This window comes from Oreochromis aureus, linkage group 17 (assembly GCF_013358895.1).
Source record: "Oreochromis aureus strain Israel breed Guangdong linkage group 17, ZZ_aureus, whole genome shotgun sequence".
In the NCBI taxonomy this organism is placed as follows: Eukaryota; Metazoa; Chordata; class Actinopteri; order Cichliformes; family Cichlidae; genus Oreochromis; species Oreochromis aureus.
The window spans coordinates 38,344,357-38,360,625 of record NC_052958.1 but is presented as its reverse complement, the minus strand read 5'-3'; the positions used below and the strand labels follow the sequence as shown (position 1 = coordinate 38,360,625).

General features: G+C 42.9%; 1 protein-coding gene across 3 annotated transcripts in view; it reads right to left on the bottom strand.

The window, feature by feature from the left end:
- Positions 1 to 3,563: 3,563 nt before the first annotated feature.
- Positions 3,564 to 16,269, bottom strand: part of nfyba (nuclear transcription factor Y, beta a) — a 15,005-nt gene continuing 2,299 nt past the window's right edge. Inside the window, exons 1-7 of one of the 3 annotated variants that reach the window (XM_039601331.1) lie at positions 14,215 to 14,368; positions 12,281 to 12,374; positions 12,053 to 12,183; positions 6,117 to 6,314; positions 4,601 to 4,679; positions 4,445 to 4,524; positions 3,564 to 4,111 (exon numbers count right to left, since the gene is read on the bottom strand). In XM_039601331.1, the coding sequence (XP_039457265.1) occupies positions 4,079 to 4,111; positions 4,445 to 4,524; positions 4,601 to 4,679; positions 6,117 to 6,314; positions 12,053 to 12,183; positions 12,281 to 12,374 (615 nt within the window). In that variant the 5' untranslated portion in view covers positions 14,215 to 14,368 and the 3' untranslated portion in view covers positions 3,564 to 4,078. Of the gene's footprint in view, positions 4,112 to 4,444; positions 4,525 to 4,600; positions 4,680 to 6,116; positions 6,315 to 12,052; positions 12,184 to 12,280; positions 12,375 to 13,922; positions 14,137 to 14,214; positions 14,369 to 16,269 lie in introns of those variants that run through there. The other 2 variants (XM_039601333.1, XM_039601334.1) reach the window with 2 other exon arrangements.

Sequence of the window (16,269 nt, the reverse complement as noted above, 5' to 3'; positions counted from 1 at the left end):
CCGTTAACCCACCTATTGCACTCTAAGGCAGACATGATGGTTTGTCTGAAGAGAGGGGCTGTGGCCTTGTTTCAGCGCTCGTCTCTGTGCTCTACCTTTTGCCAAGTGGAAAAGCTAAAATACTTGAATTACTACTAAATAAGACTTTGATCAAATTAAAACTACACGTTTACATGGTCACTGAAAGAGGAAAAGGCATGACTTTGATTACGTTTATGAATGTAAAAACAACAGTATTCACTCTATTATCAACAACAGGCAAACAAGCTAAAACTTTTCTTTTCATGGCTTGACTTTGAACATTTTGCTACAGGTCAGATACCTCAGCCTTCACATTAATATCAATCATACGGGCTTTTCTTGTAAACATATCAATGAAGATAAAAACAACTGGAAAGACAAGGCAGTACTTTGCTCAAATGAACACATGATCGCCTTTTATGCCAATCATGGTTCTTTAAATACAGCAGGCACGAAGACCTAAGTTTGTGAATGTGATAACTGGAGAACGAGGCAGCGTAGGAGCTTCAAATTGATACCATGGGTGCATCTACTAAAAACCTCAGACAAATATGAGTGACCTCAACCTGAAGGTCAGAGGTCAGGTTTACTGAATGTCTTGTGAAATCGATACCATCGGTGTTTCTATAAGGAGGCTGAGGGACAGCACTGGAGGACATCTGTATTTATTTTAGTTAAGATGACTGAAAGTAAAATGATTACCAAATACAGCCCATTTTTACCAAATGTGAGCGGGCCTGTGTGGCGAAATTCAACAGTTTTTTCAACAGTATTTGAGTGTTTCTACGTGATAAAGGAGTGCTGCTGTTGTAAATGACAAAAATGTGTCAGCATGATTTAAACTGTAAAAAATACATATGTTAAATTACAGAAAAAAGGTTTGTTAATTCAAAGAAAATGCCCTGTTCTTTAACTGTAACCATTGTGAAAAGTCCAGCTGTGTGCCAAGCAGCGTAGGACCCAGATGCAGGACTGGGAGACGAGAGATAAACCTACTGGGGCAGTAGTGATGTCATACCTGAGAGTGAAGCCCAGAGGCCTGTGTCCAGGAAAGAGGGCGTGCCGCAGGAGATGACACACACACAAAACTGAACATAACATACATGACAGGAGACTATCAAAATAAAGCAGGAAGTAACACACACTGAGACTCAGACTAAGACGTGTGGGTTTGGGACTGTTGATAAACAGACAAGGACACATGACAGACTGGGAGAAACACAGAGAGGAGACAGAAATGGGTACGTGTCCAGGGAGACCGAAGAAATAACAAAACACTGAGATGAGACTAAGATGAAGCCCGCCCCATCCAAAAAAAGCTCCAAACAAAACAAAAAAACCAGGAACTTTTCTATTAAATTGTTTATCTATTCCCTAATTACTGTGGTGCAGTGTGAATGGCCATAGGGGAGCTCCATGATCTATGGACATTAAGCACATCACTATTGTTAATGTTAGCCTCAGTAACCAAGTAAAATTCAGGCTGAGCTGACACTTTGTAGAAAAAGCATCAATGTGTTTAGAAAATCAAAATCAAAAGTAGTGTATTATAAATGATCTCCAAAAGTTGAATCTGTTCATCTGGACGTAGCGTTTTGTGGGAGAAACGTTTCGTCACTCATCCAAGTGACTTCTTCAGTCTCAGCTGACTGCAGGTTTCCCCAAACCTTATAAACAGTACATTTGCATAATGACTGAAACCAGCCCACCAAAGGAACAATGGGCTGTGAGGGCAGTTCCTTAATCATAATTATGCAAATTCCCATGACCATTGATCAACAATCACTGACCAAAACCCACTGATCAAAGAACACTGATCAATGGCCATGAGTCCCATTCACAGAGAGTTGGGGAATGGCTGCAATCACAGCATTGTAAGATGGTGACAGATGTACCCTTAGGCCCCCTGAAGAACGCTCAAGAAGAACGCTCAAACCAGCGTTCTTCCCTGGTTTGAGCGCGGAGTCAAGGAGGCCATTTACGTGAAAAGGGAAAGACCATCTCTGAATCGAGGAGGGGGCCTAAGGGTACATCTGTCACCATCTTACAACGCTGTGATTGCAGCCATTCCCCAACTCTCTGTGAATGGTACTCATGGCCATTGATCAGTGTTCTTGATCAGTGGGTTTTGGTCAGTGATTGTTGATCAATGGTCATGGGAATTTGCATAATTATGATTAAGGAACTGACCTCACAGCCCATTGTTCCTTTCAGTGGGCTGGTTTCAGTCATTATGCAAATGTCCTGTTTATAAGGTTTGGGGAAACCTGCAGTCAGCTGAGACTGAAGAAGTCACTTGGATGAGTGACGAAACGTTTCTCCCACAAAACGCTACGTCCAGATGAACAGATTCAACTTTTGGAGATTTACTTTCCTGGATGATTGAGAATGCATCAAGATATTATAAATGATGCCTTCTTAACGAAGAACAGACTCATTACATTTACGGTTTAACACTTTTGAGGGGAGTTGTTATTTCACATCACTGCGGACCTTCAACCATTAAACCGGTGTGATCCTAAACAGTAAGACATGAAAGGCAGTGCTGATGGCGTATCAATAACCAGGCATTATTACATTCGAACAAGCAAAACATATCATTTATGAATAATTTAAGCACCAGTCAAAGTGGGTCGGTGTTTTTCTCCTTTAAACAAGTGTAGATGTTAATAAGCTGTTTGCAATACTTCAGCATCCAGATGAGCCTACAGAAGAGGAGACTGACTCCTGCATGTTGGATCCTAACCTGCCTGACTGTTGCAGCAGGCAGTCAGATGTACCTTCACTGCTGCCCACTGTAGGGATGTTTAGCTTATTTTAGAGTTTAGACATGTAGGAATGTTTAGTTTGCTTTAGAGTTTTGAAATGTGTTAAGATAGAATGTAGAATTATTGTAGAGACACTGACACTGCCCTCAATATAATAAAGGCCTGATTGTGTCGTGAGCTTAGAAGTAGATTTGTAACTGGATAACTGTGGTCTGGAGAGGAGATGGTATTTATGGCCCCTAGGAAGAGACATACCCACAGTGTTTTAACTGATATACTCCCACACCTATATGCACACTCACTCACGTGCACGCATATATCAGGTATGCACACACAGTCACTCACGAGCACTCACACAGACACGCGGGAACGCGCACATGTAGGCATTCACGTGCTCGCACACACACAAGTAAAAGTAGGTAAACATAGCACTTAGTTTTATGGCACCTCGTAGAGGGATTAGAAGGGGGGTCACTTATACAAAACTGCATGTAATAGACAAAGGGGTTGAGATCTGCAGAGAAAGTCCGGGGTTCTGTACATCTCCCTTCTAGAAGGTATAATCAATAAGTGTGTATGAATAAAGGTACTGTTAATTGACTACTGAGTCCCGGTGTTCTTTCTGGAAGTCTGACGAATATACGAACCGGGGTGAAACTGCTTTTTGCAACACCACATAGCTGCTAGCTGCCCGTTAGGCTCTGGAGTTTGTGCCTAAAAGTGCGAACTGCAGGTGCTTTATGTGATGAAATAAAATTCACTCTGAAACATCGCTTTTGAAATTTGTTCAAAGGATTTTTATGACATTAAAGCACATGGTAAACTGTCAACTTACAAAAGAGCTGCATAATCTAGTAAGACAGTAACAACACGGCTCCTCTTGATTCAAACAGAGAAGACATGGGAAAAAAAAAGCATCCGATGCAACGCTTCCCTTTATAACCCCCTCCATCCCAGCCCTACCCCAGAAAAGAGAAGGGACAAAAAAGCATAAAAGCAAACACATTAACACGCAAGCACAAACAGGAATTCATCACTAAGTCATGTACGACGACTAGCCTTTAAAATAAAGCCTTGAATTTCCCAGCTGCTTTGGAAGCAAAACATCTGGAACATTGCAGCTAGAAACTACACTTTCTACTAAACAGGTAGTGGCTTCTCTGTACATGAGGGATTCTGCAAACGCCTCCTGCTCTCTGTCTGATGACCTTCACCCGTCGGCCGGGTCAGATGTCATCGGAGAGTCTGCACGGAGCCGCGGCATTCAGGCTGGGAGTGATGGAGCCTCGTCATGAAAACTGGATCTGCTGTACAGTGGGAATCTGGAACAAAGCGTGTTTAGAGAAGCATCACCAACAAAATTCCACTTTTCACGAAAAATAAACATAAACTATGAGATAATATACAAACTATAACGAGTACTCGGCTGTGTCCACACAGAAATGTAAAATGTATTCAGGAACATCTGTGCAGATTTAGCCAAAGAAGCCTGTCGTCAGATTTAGCTTCAGCTTTTATTACAGAATGTCCTGTCGAGCTGACTGCAAAGAGTTTCCCAAAATTAGGATAAAATAATCCAATTACGTGACTGATGTGTTTCCTCTTAGTACCAAGATAAGGGATAAAGGGACAGCACAGCAGTCATGTGTTTTTACCTGTTGATATGATGTGGTGTACACCATAACGTTCTGCTGCTGACCATCTGCTGTGATAATCCCAGCTGGCAGTGGATTTGCTGATGAGAGAAAAGCAGTGGAATTATTAGGACTGTTCATTAACAGTGGAGGGAAAACTGCTTGTGTTTCACTTACTGAAGCTGTCCTCTGAGAGGTCCTCACTAAGGCCTTCTCCCACAGTCACACCTGCCATTCCTTTCTCCCCCTTCATTGCCTGGAAGACAGCAGAAAACATTTTCACATGTCATTCTGTGCAGTGCTACGAAACACCAATTACACATACAGCATTTAAAAGAGTAGAAGCAGCCAGGTGCTGCCAAACACGTGTGTTTGATCATCTGATCATCAGCAAGCACGACCACCTCTACGAATCAGAAGCTTTGGCTCATTCAGGTTTGTGTTAACACAATGCCAGTCCTCCCAGCATCTCACACTCTACAGGGCTCAGTTAGCATGTTAAATGTTCAAAATGGAAATAGCACTCTTAGAGAATGTGTGGATAGTTTGTGAGAGTCGCCAGGAGAAAGCCTCTTCTCTGCAGGACCAAAGCCCATTGGTCCAATGGAAAGGTACCACAGTGGAGATGTTTGGCTATAATCCTCAGTGCCACATTTGGTGAAAACTAAAGACAGCATGTCAGCATTCAAACTGTCAAGCACCGCAGCGGAGCAGTGATGACTTTGGTTTGTTTAGCAGTCACAGGTTTTGGGCACCTTGTAGTACAAACCTCTCAAAGAGTTCTAGGATCAAATATGAGGCCATGTGTCCGACAGCTAAAGCTCAGCTGAAACTGGGTCATGCAACAGGACAATAATCTCAAGTACACCAGAAAATCTACAACAGAACTGCTAAAAAAGAAAAACATAAAGCAGAGTGGTTTAAAATTCCTCCACAACGATGTGAGGAGCACAGAAAACAGTTGCTGCTTTCAAAGGAGGTTTAGGCCCAAATATCAACTTTTCCCAGCTGTATTTAACAGTCATTACAAGCAACGACATTTACTAATTAACAATGCAGGAACCCAGAAGAAATTACGACATGATTTAATCACCAATTTCTAAATAATGTCTCATCTATAAGCTTACATGAGAAAACGCTTTAATCAGCACACACATTCCAGAAATGACCATGGCTTCATTCACAAACATTACTGGTACTAGCACTATGTTGCTTTCTGTAAAACAAAAGTTAGTTGGAGTTGTGCCCTTTATGAATTCCCTGAGTCGACTGAGAATTCCATTCTACATTTTTTCATTGCTTAGCAGCATGTTCTACCCAATGATTCTGGGTAATCAAATTAGATGGCAAATAAAAATCTCTGACTGTACTGGTGACACCTGTGAACACAGCTGCCTTATGGTCCTGTCAAAATGGACTGTTATGAATCACACAGATATATTAAAAGGGCATAATAACTGGATCATCTTCTAAAACTGCATGTCATCATCTAAGCTTTTTGCATTCATAGCTCTGGGTGACTTTTGAGAAGTTATTCGAGTTCTTTGAGGAGGTTGGTTCCATCAAACAGCAGTATTAACAAGGAAACACAAAACTTCAGCAGTAAACAATCACAGAAACGTGACAACATTCAGAATCTCAACTCAAATATCCAAATAAATGGGATGTAGGTTACTATGAAGCTGCGCCTCACCTCTCTGAACTTCTGCAGGTAGAGCTTCAGTGGATCCACATACATGTCAAAGCCCAGCGTGGACATGGCAAACAGGATGTCCTCCCCATTGATTGTCTTCCTCTTTTCCTGGTGACAACGCTCACTCGCCTCAGACGTGATGAAGCTGATAAACTCGCTCACGCACTCCTGCACACACTCTTTGGCATCTTTTGCAATCTGTGGGGGCAAAAAACAAAAAAGAGATGCAGACATTACAGAGGATTCAAAGCTGGCCTTTGGAAACTACATGACATTTTCATCAGGCCAAAGAAAAATAGTTAAAAAGAATCTTAGCATTCGTTTCGATGTCTCACTATGTGATGCGTCTCCCTGCGCACTCCTCGTATACTTTGAAGTATATCTTAACTTCCTATATGGCAGCGTCCTGGGCCCTTTTCAGAGGGGTGTCAATCCAGGACATCTGTGCACCAGCGAGCTGGTGTTCACCTCTCACCTTTGTCTGGTTTTACAGGCTGTACGTCTCCACTTCAGGAGTAGCTCAAGCAGTGCTGGGCACTGGGTCCTCACGTGGTTAGGTGAGCTGCTGGCTATTGCAGTGATTGCTTGAGATAAGCTTGTCTGGCAATACAGGAGTCTCCATTTCCCATAGTGAGACATCGAAATGAACGCTATTCAGTTCAATTCAATTTTATTGATACAGAGCCAAATCCCAACAGTAGCCTCAAGGTGCTAGTGAATGCTAGGAACGAGAACTTCAGGTTGTGTAACCACATGGACCACATGTCCATGCTGCTGATCCCTGCATACACTCCCGTCAGGAGCAGAGCCCCCCCAGCCACAAAGACTGTGAAAACCTGTCCAGAAGGTGCATCACATCAGCTGCAGGACTGTTTTGAAAACACAGACTGGACTGTGTTTGAACACCTGGACCTCGAGGAGCACACAACATCAGTGCTCTCATATATAAACTTCTGTGTCAACAGTGTCACTGTGGACAAATGTCTCCGGGTGTATTCCAACCAGAAACCCTGGATGACTAAAGAGGTCCAGGTCCTGCTGAGGCAACGTGACTCTGCCTTCAGATCCGGTGACAGCATGCAGTACAGTGCAGCCAGATCTGATATCTAAAAAAGTATCAGAGAGGCCAAGGCAGCGCACAAGAGGAACTTAAGCAACAACAATTCACGACAGGGAGTCCAGCACCTAACCAGCTACAAGGCAATGCCACGATGAATGAGGGCAACGCGGCGCTTGTGGAGAAGCTGAACCACTTCTTTGCACGCTTTGAGGTGAAGGGACCAGAGGCAGCAGCAGCTCAAACATCAGACAGCAGCAGCCCAAGCCTCATGGTGCAGGAATATGAGGTGAGGCGCACACTGAGGGCAGCGAACCCCAGGAAGCCGGTCCAGATGGGGTGACCGGGGGGGGGGGGGGTCTTCACTAAGATCTTCACGCTTCACTTTCCCAGTCCTGCATCCTGCCGTGCCTAAAGTCGGCCACAATCGTCCCACTGCCTACACAGACCAACATTAGCAGCCTCAAAGGCTACCCACCAGTTGCTCTAACACCTGTCATAATGAAGTGCTTCGAGTAACTGGTCTGACGTCACATCATGTCCTGCCTGCCACCCACACTCGACCTGCTCCAGTTCGCATACAGAGCTAACAGATCAACTGAAGACGCCATTGTTACAACGCTCCGCACCACCATCTCTCACCTGGAACAACAGGGCAGTTACGCCAGGCTGCTCTTTGTTGACTTTAGCTCTGTTTTTAATACGATACTCCCGGAGAGACTGATAGTTAAACTGCTGGATATCGGACTTCCTCCTGCCACCTGCTGCTGGATCAGAGACTTCCTGTCAGACCGTGTACAGAGAGTTAGAGTGGGGCCTCATCTTTCCCCAGCCCTCAGCCTCAACACCGGCTCTCCACAAGGCTGTGTACTGAGTCCCCCACTGTACACACATGACTGTGTCAGTACCCACCCAGATGATACCACCGTGGTGGGGGGGGCGACGGGACGGCGTACAGAGCTGAGGTTCAGAGGCTGTCAGATTGGTGTGTTGACAACAACTTGGACCTCAAAACCACCAAGACAAAAGAGCTGGTAGTCGACTTCAGAAGGAGGAAGTCTGAGCTGCATCAGCATGAACGGGGAGTGTGTGGAAAGGGTCTCCAGTTTCAAGTTTCTGGGTGTGCACATAGACTCAGACCTCCAATGGAGCTCAAACACCTCTGTGGTTGTAAAGAAGGCCCAACAGCATCTCCACTTTCTGAGAATCCTCAGAAAAATGGACCTTAAGAAGGAGCTGCTGATCGTCTTCTACCATTGAAAGTAGGGCTGCTCAATTAATCGAATTTTAATCTAGATTACGATCTGGGTTTTCAACGATCATTAAAAATGACTGAGCCGATTATTAGCACCTCCCTCGTGCTTTACTCTCGCGCTGCTCCGTGTGGCAAATCGAGCGCACCTCTCTGCGTTTCGAACACGCGTCACAACAATTAAGAGGACCCAAGGGAAGCTCGGAAAGCTCGGAAAGCTAAGCAGAAGTTATTTGTAGAGGAGAGGATAATGGCTGCTGAAGAAAGAATGCCGTTGGTTGAAAAGAGAGGTAAAACGACTTGTGTGGAAACATTATGGGTTCGCGGAGTCAGACGTGGATCAAGTAGACATAGTGTGGAAACTTTGCTACGGTGTCGTAGCTGCACCACAGAGCAACACTACAAATTTATTCAATCATTTGAAGACCGCTCACAAAGTGACATACGATCAAACAATGAAGGAGCATAGAGAAAAACTCTCAACAACACCTGCTTCATCCTCACAGACCTCCATTCACGCTACCCTGTACAACGCGACTAAATATCCCACCAGCTCCCAGAGACACAAGGAGATAACAAACGCAGTAACGTTTTTCCTCGCCAAAGAGCACTGCTCAATTAACACAGTGAACAACCCCGGCTTTAAGAAACTAATCAACACTTTGGACAAACGGTATAACTTGCCATCTCATCACTATTTTAGTCGAGTGGCGATTCCCGCTTTATATGATGAGTGTCATGATGGTGTCGCAAAGGAAGTGGCTACAGCCCAATATTTTGCCACCACAACGGACTTGTGGTCAAGCCGCACCATGGAGCCGTATTTGAGCCTCACGGTACATTTCATTGACATGGATTTCAACATGAAAATGAAATGTCTCCAGACATCATTTTTCCCAGAAGACCACACAGGGCAGAACATAGCTGCAGGTCTGAAACAAGCACTGGCTACGTGGGATCTGGAGGAGAGTAAACTCGTCTGTATAACCACAGACAACGCTGCAAATGTCATGCTGGCTGCACAACTGAATGGCTGGATGAGGCTCCAGTGCTTTGGGCACAATTACATTTGGCCATAGGTGAGTAGGCCTAATTCCTACTGAATATGATGCATAATGTGATTTTCTTTCAATAAGTATACAACGTAATTCTTCGAATGAATATAATATATAAAATAGATTTAAATTCAGAGATACTTTTATTCATTCTCACAGTCATACACATTTTAACTATGAATTATACAAACACATAAATAAGCTACCATCACTTTTTCTTATTCATCACACTCAAGGAAATGACAATCATCATCCTGATAATGCTTGTTTATATTTTTTATGTTTTTATAGAAAGAGCCATGAAAGATCACAGGATTGAGCGTGCAGTGGGGGTCTGCAAACAAGTGGTCAGCACCTTTTCATTCAGTTGGAAAAAAAGGAAAGAGCTGAAAAAGGCACAGATAGACCTCAAACTGCCAGACCACTCCTTAAAGACTGAGTGTCCAACCAGATGGGGATCTAGGCAGGCCATGGTTTCCAGAGTCCTCGAGCAGCAGAAGGCCATTGCCCGTGTCCTCTCCCAAGACAGAGGAACCAGGCACCTCATCCCCTCATGGCAGGACATTGATGTCCTTGAGGCCATCAACAAGACCCTGGGACCTCTGGCTGAATTCACTGATGCACTTTCTGGAGAGAAATATGTGAGTGTGTCTTTTATAAAACCAACACTCCACCTATTTAACAACTCGATCTTGGCTGAGCAAGATGATGACACAGACCTCTCAAAATGCATCAAGAGGAGAATACTGGAGTACCTAAATGAAAAGTATGGTGACTCACCAACACAAGAGTTGCTTGACATGGCCACTGTCCTGGACCCAAGGTTCAAACTGAGATATGTAAGCGAGGTCAGCCAAGAGACAATAAAAGCCAGACTGACAATGGAAATGAAGTCCATCATGGTATTTATAAAGATACTAAACATTAATTTTAATACAAAATTAAACACATTTGACAGTGAATACCTTATGTATGTATATATATATATATGTATGTATGTATAAATAAAATAGTATTATTTATAGTAATTATTTAAGGATTGTATTTTTGAATGCCAAACCTGACACAGACAAAACTGGTTCCTCATTCTGTGTTGCTGTCATTTTATGTTTGTCCCATTAAAGGAGGCTGCAGTGATGGGGACACCCGTTGGTAACACGGAGGTTGCTGATAATGGTGCATCAAACCAAAAGAAGAGGAAAAAGGGCCTAAGCAGCTTCTTTAAGGCCCGTCACAGCACAGCTCCAGGTGCAGAACATGCTCTTCAACTGGAACAGGCCATAGCTTTTGAGCTTCAGGCCTACCTCCAGGCAGGGACCCTGGACACAGAGGAAGACCCACTGGGGTGGTGGAAGCTATCGCAGAACCTCTTCCCACGACTCTCCATCCTGGCAAAAAAATATCTTTGCATCCCAGCCACAAGTGCCTCATCAGAAAGGGTCTTCAGCACTGGTGGAAATGTTACCAACTGCCTGCGTGCATCCCTGAAGCCTGATCATGTCAATAGGCCGGTGTTTTTGGCTAAAAACCTTTGAGAGGTTGCAGGAACCATGTTTTGTTGAGCCATTTTGAGACTGTATGGGACTTGGGCCTACTAGCTTTTATTTATTTCTTATAAAAGGTACTACTTTCAGTGTTTCATTTTATTTTTGTTCAGGCAGCAACTTTAGTTGACATACCTCAATGTCAGTTTGATGCAATTGTGCATTTTGTGGCTACACAGCTTGCCTTGATGTTTGGTTATTTGTATGCATAAATATTATGCAGCAGTTTGAAGTTCACTAAACATAGATGTTTACATTTTTCATTTATTTTTTATATTGCAAACATTTGCACTGTTATCAGTATTTGCACACTATTTTATATTATTTTTTGACAATCTTTAAAGCCATTATTCAATACATTGTTATTGTTAAATAAATATCGTCAAATAATCAATTTCAGTGAAAATAATTGTTCATTTTTGCCATAATCGAGCAGCCCCAATTGAAAGTGTGTTGATATCCTGCATCTGTGTGTGGTTCTCCAGCTGCACCACGGCACACAAAAAAGCACTTCAGAGGGTCATTAATATGGCCCAAAAAATCATTGGACATCCTCTTCCCTCCCTGAAGGACCTGTACAGCACTATTGTACTAGGTATGACTGTGCAATGACAATAAAGAGTGATCTCTTATCTCTAACCCTGGTTCTCAAAGTAGCATGAGTGAGATATCTCAGCAGACAGCCCTTCTTGCTGGGCAAAGCTTTCACTTATTGTAATAGTGAAAGCTATTTAAAGGGGGCCAGGATGAAAGTGAAACTGAGGAGGTTAAGAATCTCTTTGAGCTCAACTCCAGATCCTCCTGTTCACGTCCCCTAACTAAATAAAGACCCCCAAATTTCCTGATGTATCCATCCATGCGAACACTTAGAATAACATACTGTATGAAGCCGTTATTGTTTCCGTTTCCTTTCAAATAACCAAGGCGATCAGCTTTACCTTAGCCCACATGTTACCTATCTTAAAGAACTAAAACTAATGCAGAGCATCAGCCGTATGCATTTCTCTTCCCTTTCATCCCTCACAAACCTTTCCAGTCTGAGGAACAGCATTCTTCATGATGCGAGCCACATTAGCAATGGGAAGATATATGTCCTGTTCCCTGTAGTTCTCCTTACTGCTGCCGTCTTCATGGTCATTCAGATTCTCATCTCCATCATCTATAAAACACACACAGAGTCAGCTCTATGAGAACAAAGCCAAAAAGCACTTCAGTGAAGATGATGATTTTCTACTGACACTTTGTTTTTTCCTTACCTTCCTGAGGCTGGAGAACATAGTGACTGGAAGCCATGTACTCTCCAGTGATGCCCAGCTGGGAGGCGTCGGTGGTCGAGCTGTCTCCGTCCATCTGCAATACCACACAGCTGGCTTAGTTATTTGGATCTGTAGCACTACAGTAAACCTGTGAAGCCTGACTGTAGCCAGCTTCTTAGAGCCACACCTTAGGAATGATCTGAGTTATTTAGAAGGGTCCCTTCACGCATGCTCCTCAAGGAAGGAGAAGATGTTTCCCTTTGGGATTCACCACATGCTGTTTTACTGTGCTCTGAGCTATGAAGCAGAATAAATAATGACAGCTTGCTGTTTTTCTCCGAAGCTACACTGTGACGCCAACACTCCGACTGACCTAGATATGTCTGACATGGGCAAACACAAAAGAAAGTGCAACTATGACCTGTTAACAAACCATTCATCCATTTTATTTATTGATCTTTTGTTTGACAGTAGCAGAACCACTGTTGTATCGAGTAGGGTAAGGTGTTGTTTAAATGAAAACAGAACTTTTAAAGTTTGAAGAAATAATTTTTTTAAATGGATCATGACAATGATCAGTGTTGACTGATTTGAGCATTTTTATCCTAATGTTTTAGGCCACATGTCAAGCCCTGCGATCAACAGCGAAACGTGCATCAAGGGTTGACCTAACAAGTGAAAGATCCCGGTTCGATCCCAGAAGGAGACACAAATCCCTTTGGGGTTGTGTCAGGAAGGGCATTAAAAATAATACCAAGTAAAAGATGCAGTTACTGTAGCGACTCTTTGTAAATAAGGGGGCAACTAAAAGTAGCTTTAATTTTTTGCAGGTTAGGACAGTTTAATTTTTTTTCCTTTTAATACGTATGAATTAACGAGGTCCTTCAGTTATTCAATCAACTGGTAAGCTAAAGGCAAAGGCTACTTTATTATAACATTGCATCCATCAGGGAGAGAAGGCCATCACAATGTTTTTATAGCGTAATACGAAGTCATCCAACATTTCGGTGTACACTAAATATCGGTAGCTCTTACTGGGTGGAGATAACCTAGCCGTTAATAGTGCGCCAAACGTGTTTTGTGTTGTCACCGAATCCTGATACATGCGTGTGTTTTTGTTTTCCAGCAGACGGACTTGGCGGGTTTGTTGCTATTGTGTCTTGATGCTTGTTTTAGAGGGTTTATCATCATCCTGGGTTTCTACTAACGGCTAGCTTGGTTAAGTAGTGCACTTTGGTGCTCAGACATATTTTCTGACATGTATAACGAGGAATGCCACAATAACAGCGCTCCCTCATACTGTGCGCACTTTTATATCGGCCTGTGTGTTTACACTGAGAAATGTTTAACTTGGCATGACACAGCTAGCTACCTACTGGAACTGTTAGCATTTATCTGAAAGGGAAAACGTAAAACAGCTGTAAGCCAACGGTGAGGCCAGCTTACGTTAGCCACATGCTAAATACACTGGCATGTGTTTGGCTACCGTGTGGTAAGTAGCGGTTATCAGTCGCAGCTGTGACATTTTTAGCTAATGTTAGCTAATGTTAACCCGGGGATGAAGTTAGCCCGTGGGCTCGCCAATATTGGGGAAACCAGTGCTTTTAACGTAATGAAGAGAAGCTTTCCAGTGGGCTGTTACCTTCAGTAGTTAACCTATTCAGGCACACAGTGTCCCTTGAATACATTCTCACTGCAAATCCAACGCAATTCGCGTCCGCCTTGGCCTGTTCTTTGTGGTGCACAGCATAGCAAGACGTGACCGGGGCCGAAATGTTTAGTAGTCATTTTTAAACTTTCACCCGCTGGATACTTCCTGATGAGCAGCCCTCGTTCACCCAGACAACAAATAAAAAAATCAGACAGAGACGGACATTTCCATTCGAGCTAACGAGAAATCGGTTAGCAATCATTGGCCGGAGCCAGGAACAAACCTGCAATGAAGCCCTGGTTGGTTACCTTCCTGAGACGGCTGTTTGGTTGGACAGAAAATGGCTGCAAAAGGACCAGTCCCAGCGCGGAGCCGCGGCTGCACTACCCCATCTCAACAGTAGAGGCCCGTGCTGCGTTCAGGACCTTCAGTACCGCACAAGCCCAAATCTACATAGGAATGGTAGTTGGTACTGTTATCGAAATGTATGTCCAAGTAACATAAACGAAGTAGAAAACTCTTACATCGTTAGATAAAGTACACATTAGATATAATGTAATATCACAGAAAATGTAATTTTCTTTCGGTTTTATTAGTTCCTACATTTACGGCAGCAAGTTAACGCATCTTGTAGCGCGTGGATATCCAGACAACGTCTACGCAGTGTTGCCAACTTAGCGACTTTGTCGCTGTATTTAGCGAGTTTTCAGACCCCCTTAGCGACGTTTTTTCTAAAAAGCGACTAGCGACAAATCTGGCGACTTTTTCTGGTGTTATTGGAGACTTATTTATGATGGCTTTTTGACGTGAAAGCGCGTATTACTCTTACTGTTAACAAGCAGCGGTGCTGCCGTGGGCACCTTACCCGTGCCAAAGCACTCACAGGCGGAGGATAGTCCTCCCCCAGCTGCTATCAGGGCAGGACATGTTCACACCTATGCGTCCAAACTGCAAATGAATCGTGCATGAGCGAAGCCGCTGCTCCCACACTGACTGTAACGCAGTCAGATCTTATTTTACTGTTATGCTGTTTTGTGGATCACAAGCTTTAAAACTACTTATAAACACACACACACACACACAAAGTAACTCCACCAGAGTGCCGATTTCGGGTCACTTTTGCCGGTCCAAGCCCGGATAAAGGAGCAGGGTTGGAATTGTGACATTAAAAAACAATAATTGCAAAAAGAAATTTAATTTGTAGTTCTAAATAAATTCTAAATGCATTTAGGACGTTTTATACTGACTTTATGTGTCTTCCACGATGTTATTTCTCTCTCCAACAGGTTACAATTACATTAGCATGACCAATTATGCAAATTAGGCGATGGCGTCATTTAGCGACTTTTAGGACAGCCAATAGCGATTTTCCTTACTGAGGAGTTGGCAACACTGCGTCTACGTGTTCTGCCTGTCGCCGCTGTCATATGGTATAATAAATTAATTTGTAAAAAACGAACAAACACACACACACACAAAACCGAAAAAATGCAACTCGAATTTTGTTTTAAACCTGTTGAAAGGCGGGGGACAGTAATAGTTCCTGACATTTCTGACTAACATAGGTAGGCTTTTTCATCACGGGCAGCATTTTTCAACCAAGTGCGACAACAAGCCACTTTACGGTTACCTTTGTGTTACACTTTATGGTTGTTTGTTTTGTGTCTGGGGCTTTCGTATGTAATGGTCATTTCGTGTGCACTTGCTCAGAATCCCCAAACCTTGTTTTACTGCTTAGTGGTGGCTGCTGAGCCGAACATGTTATTCACAATTTGCACCACAAGATGGCGCGACAGTTAAACAGTCCATTAAAAAACCCCAGGTAGAGCTATGATGCTAATTAGTTTTAGTTGTAAGTGATCAATTCTGATTGATTTTCATTTAATAGAAAAATAGTACCTAGGACACATGGGTTTGTTTTTTTTATTACTGAGATATATCTTGCTCTCTGCTTTCAGATAAACTAGACGAGAAAGAAGGCGGAAACGCATATACTCATAGATATTAATACTATTAAATAAATACTGTTTTATTTAAAAGTTGAATTGTAAGATATTTGATGTTATTATACTAGCTATGTATACTATAGCTTCCAATGAAGGCTAAAAAAGGGAGACTTCATAAAAACTGGAGAAGGTAGAAGAACAAATTTACTATTTACAACTTACTACTATTAGGAACCTTTGCAGTGACAGACACATTATTATGATTTGTGGCATTGCTCACAGATAATGTGGAAAGTCTTGGTTCTGTCAAGTTAAAGTTAAAAACTTCTCATTTGGATTAGATGTTGTTCAGCATGATTGTTGTGACCTGGCCTAACTACCTCTGTGACTAT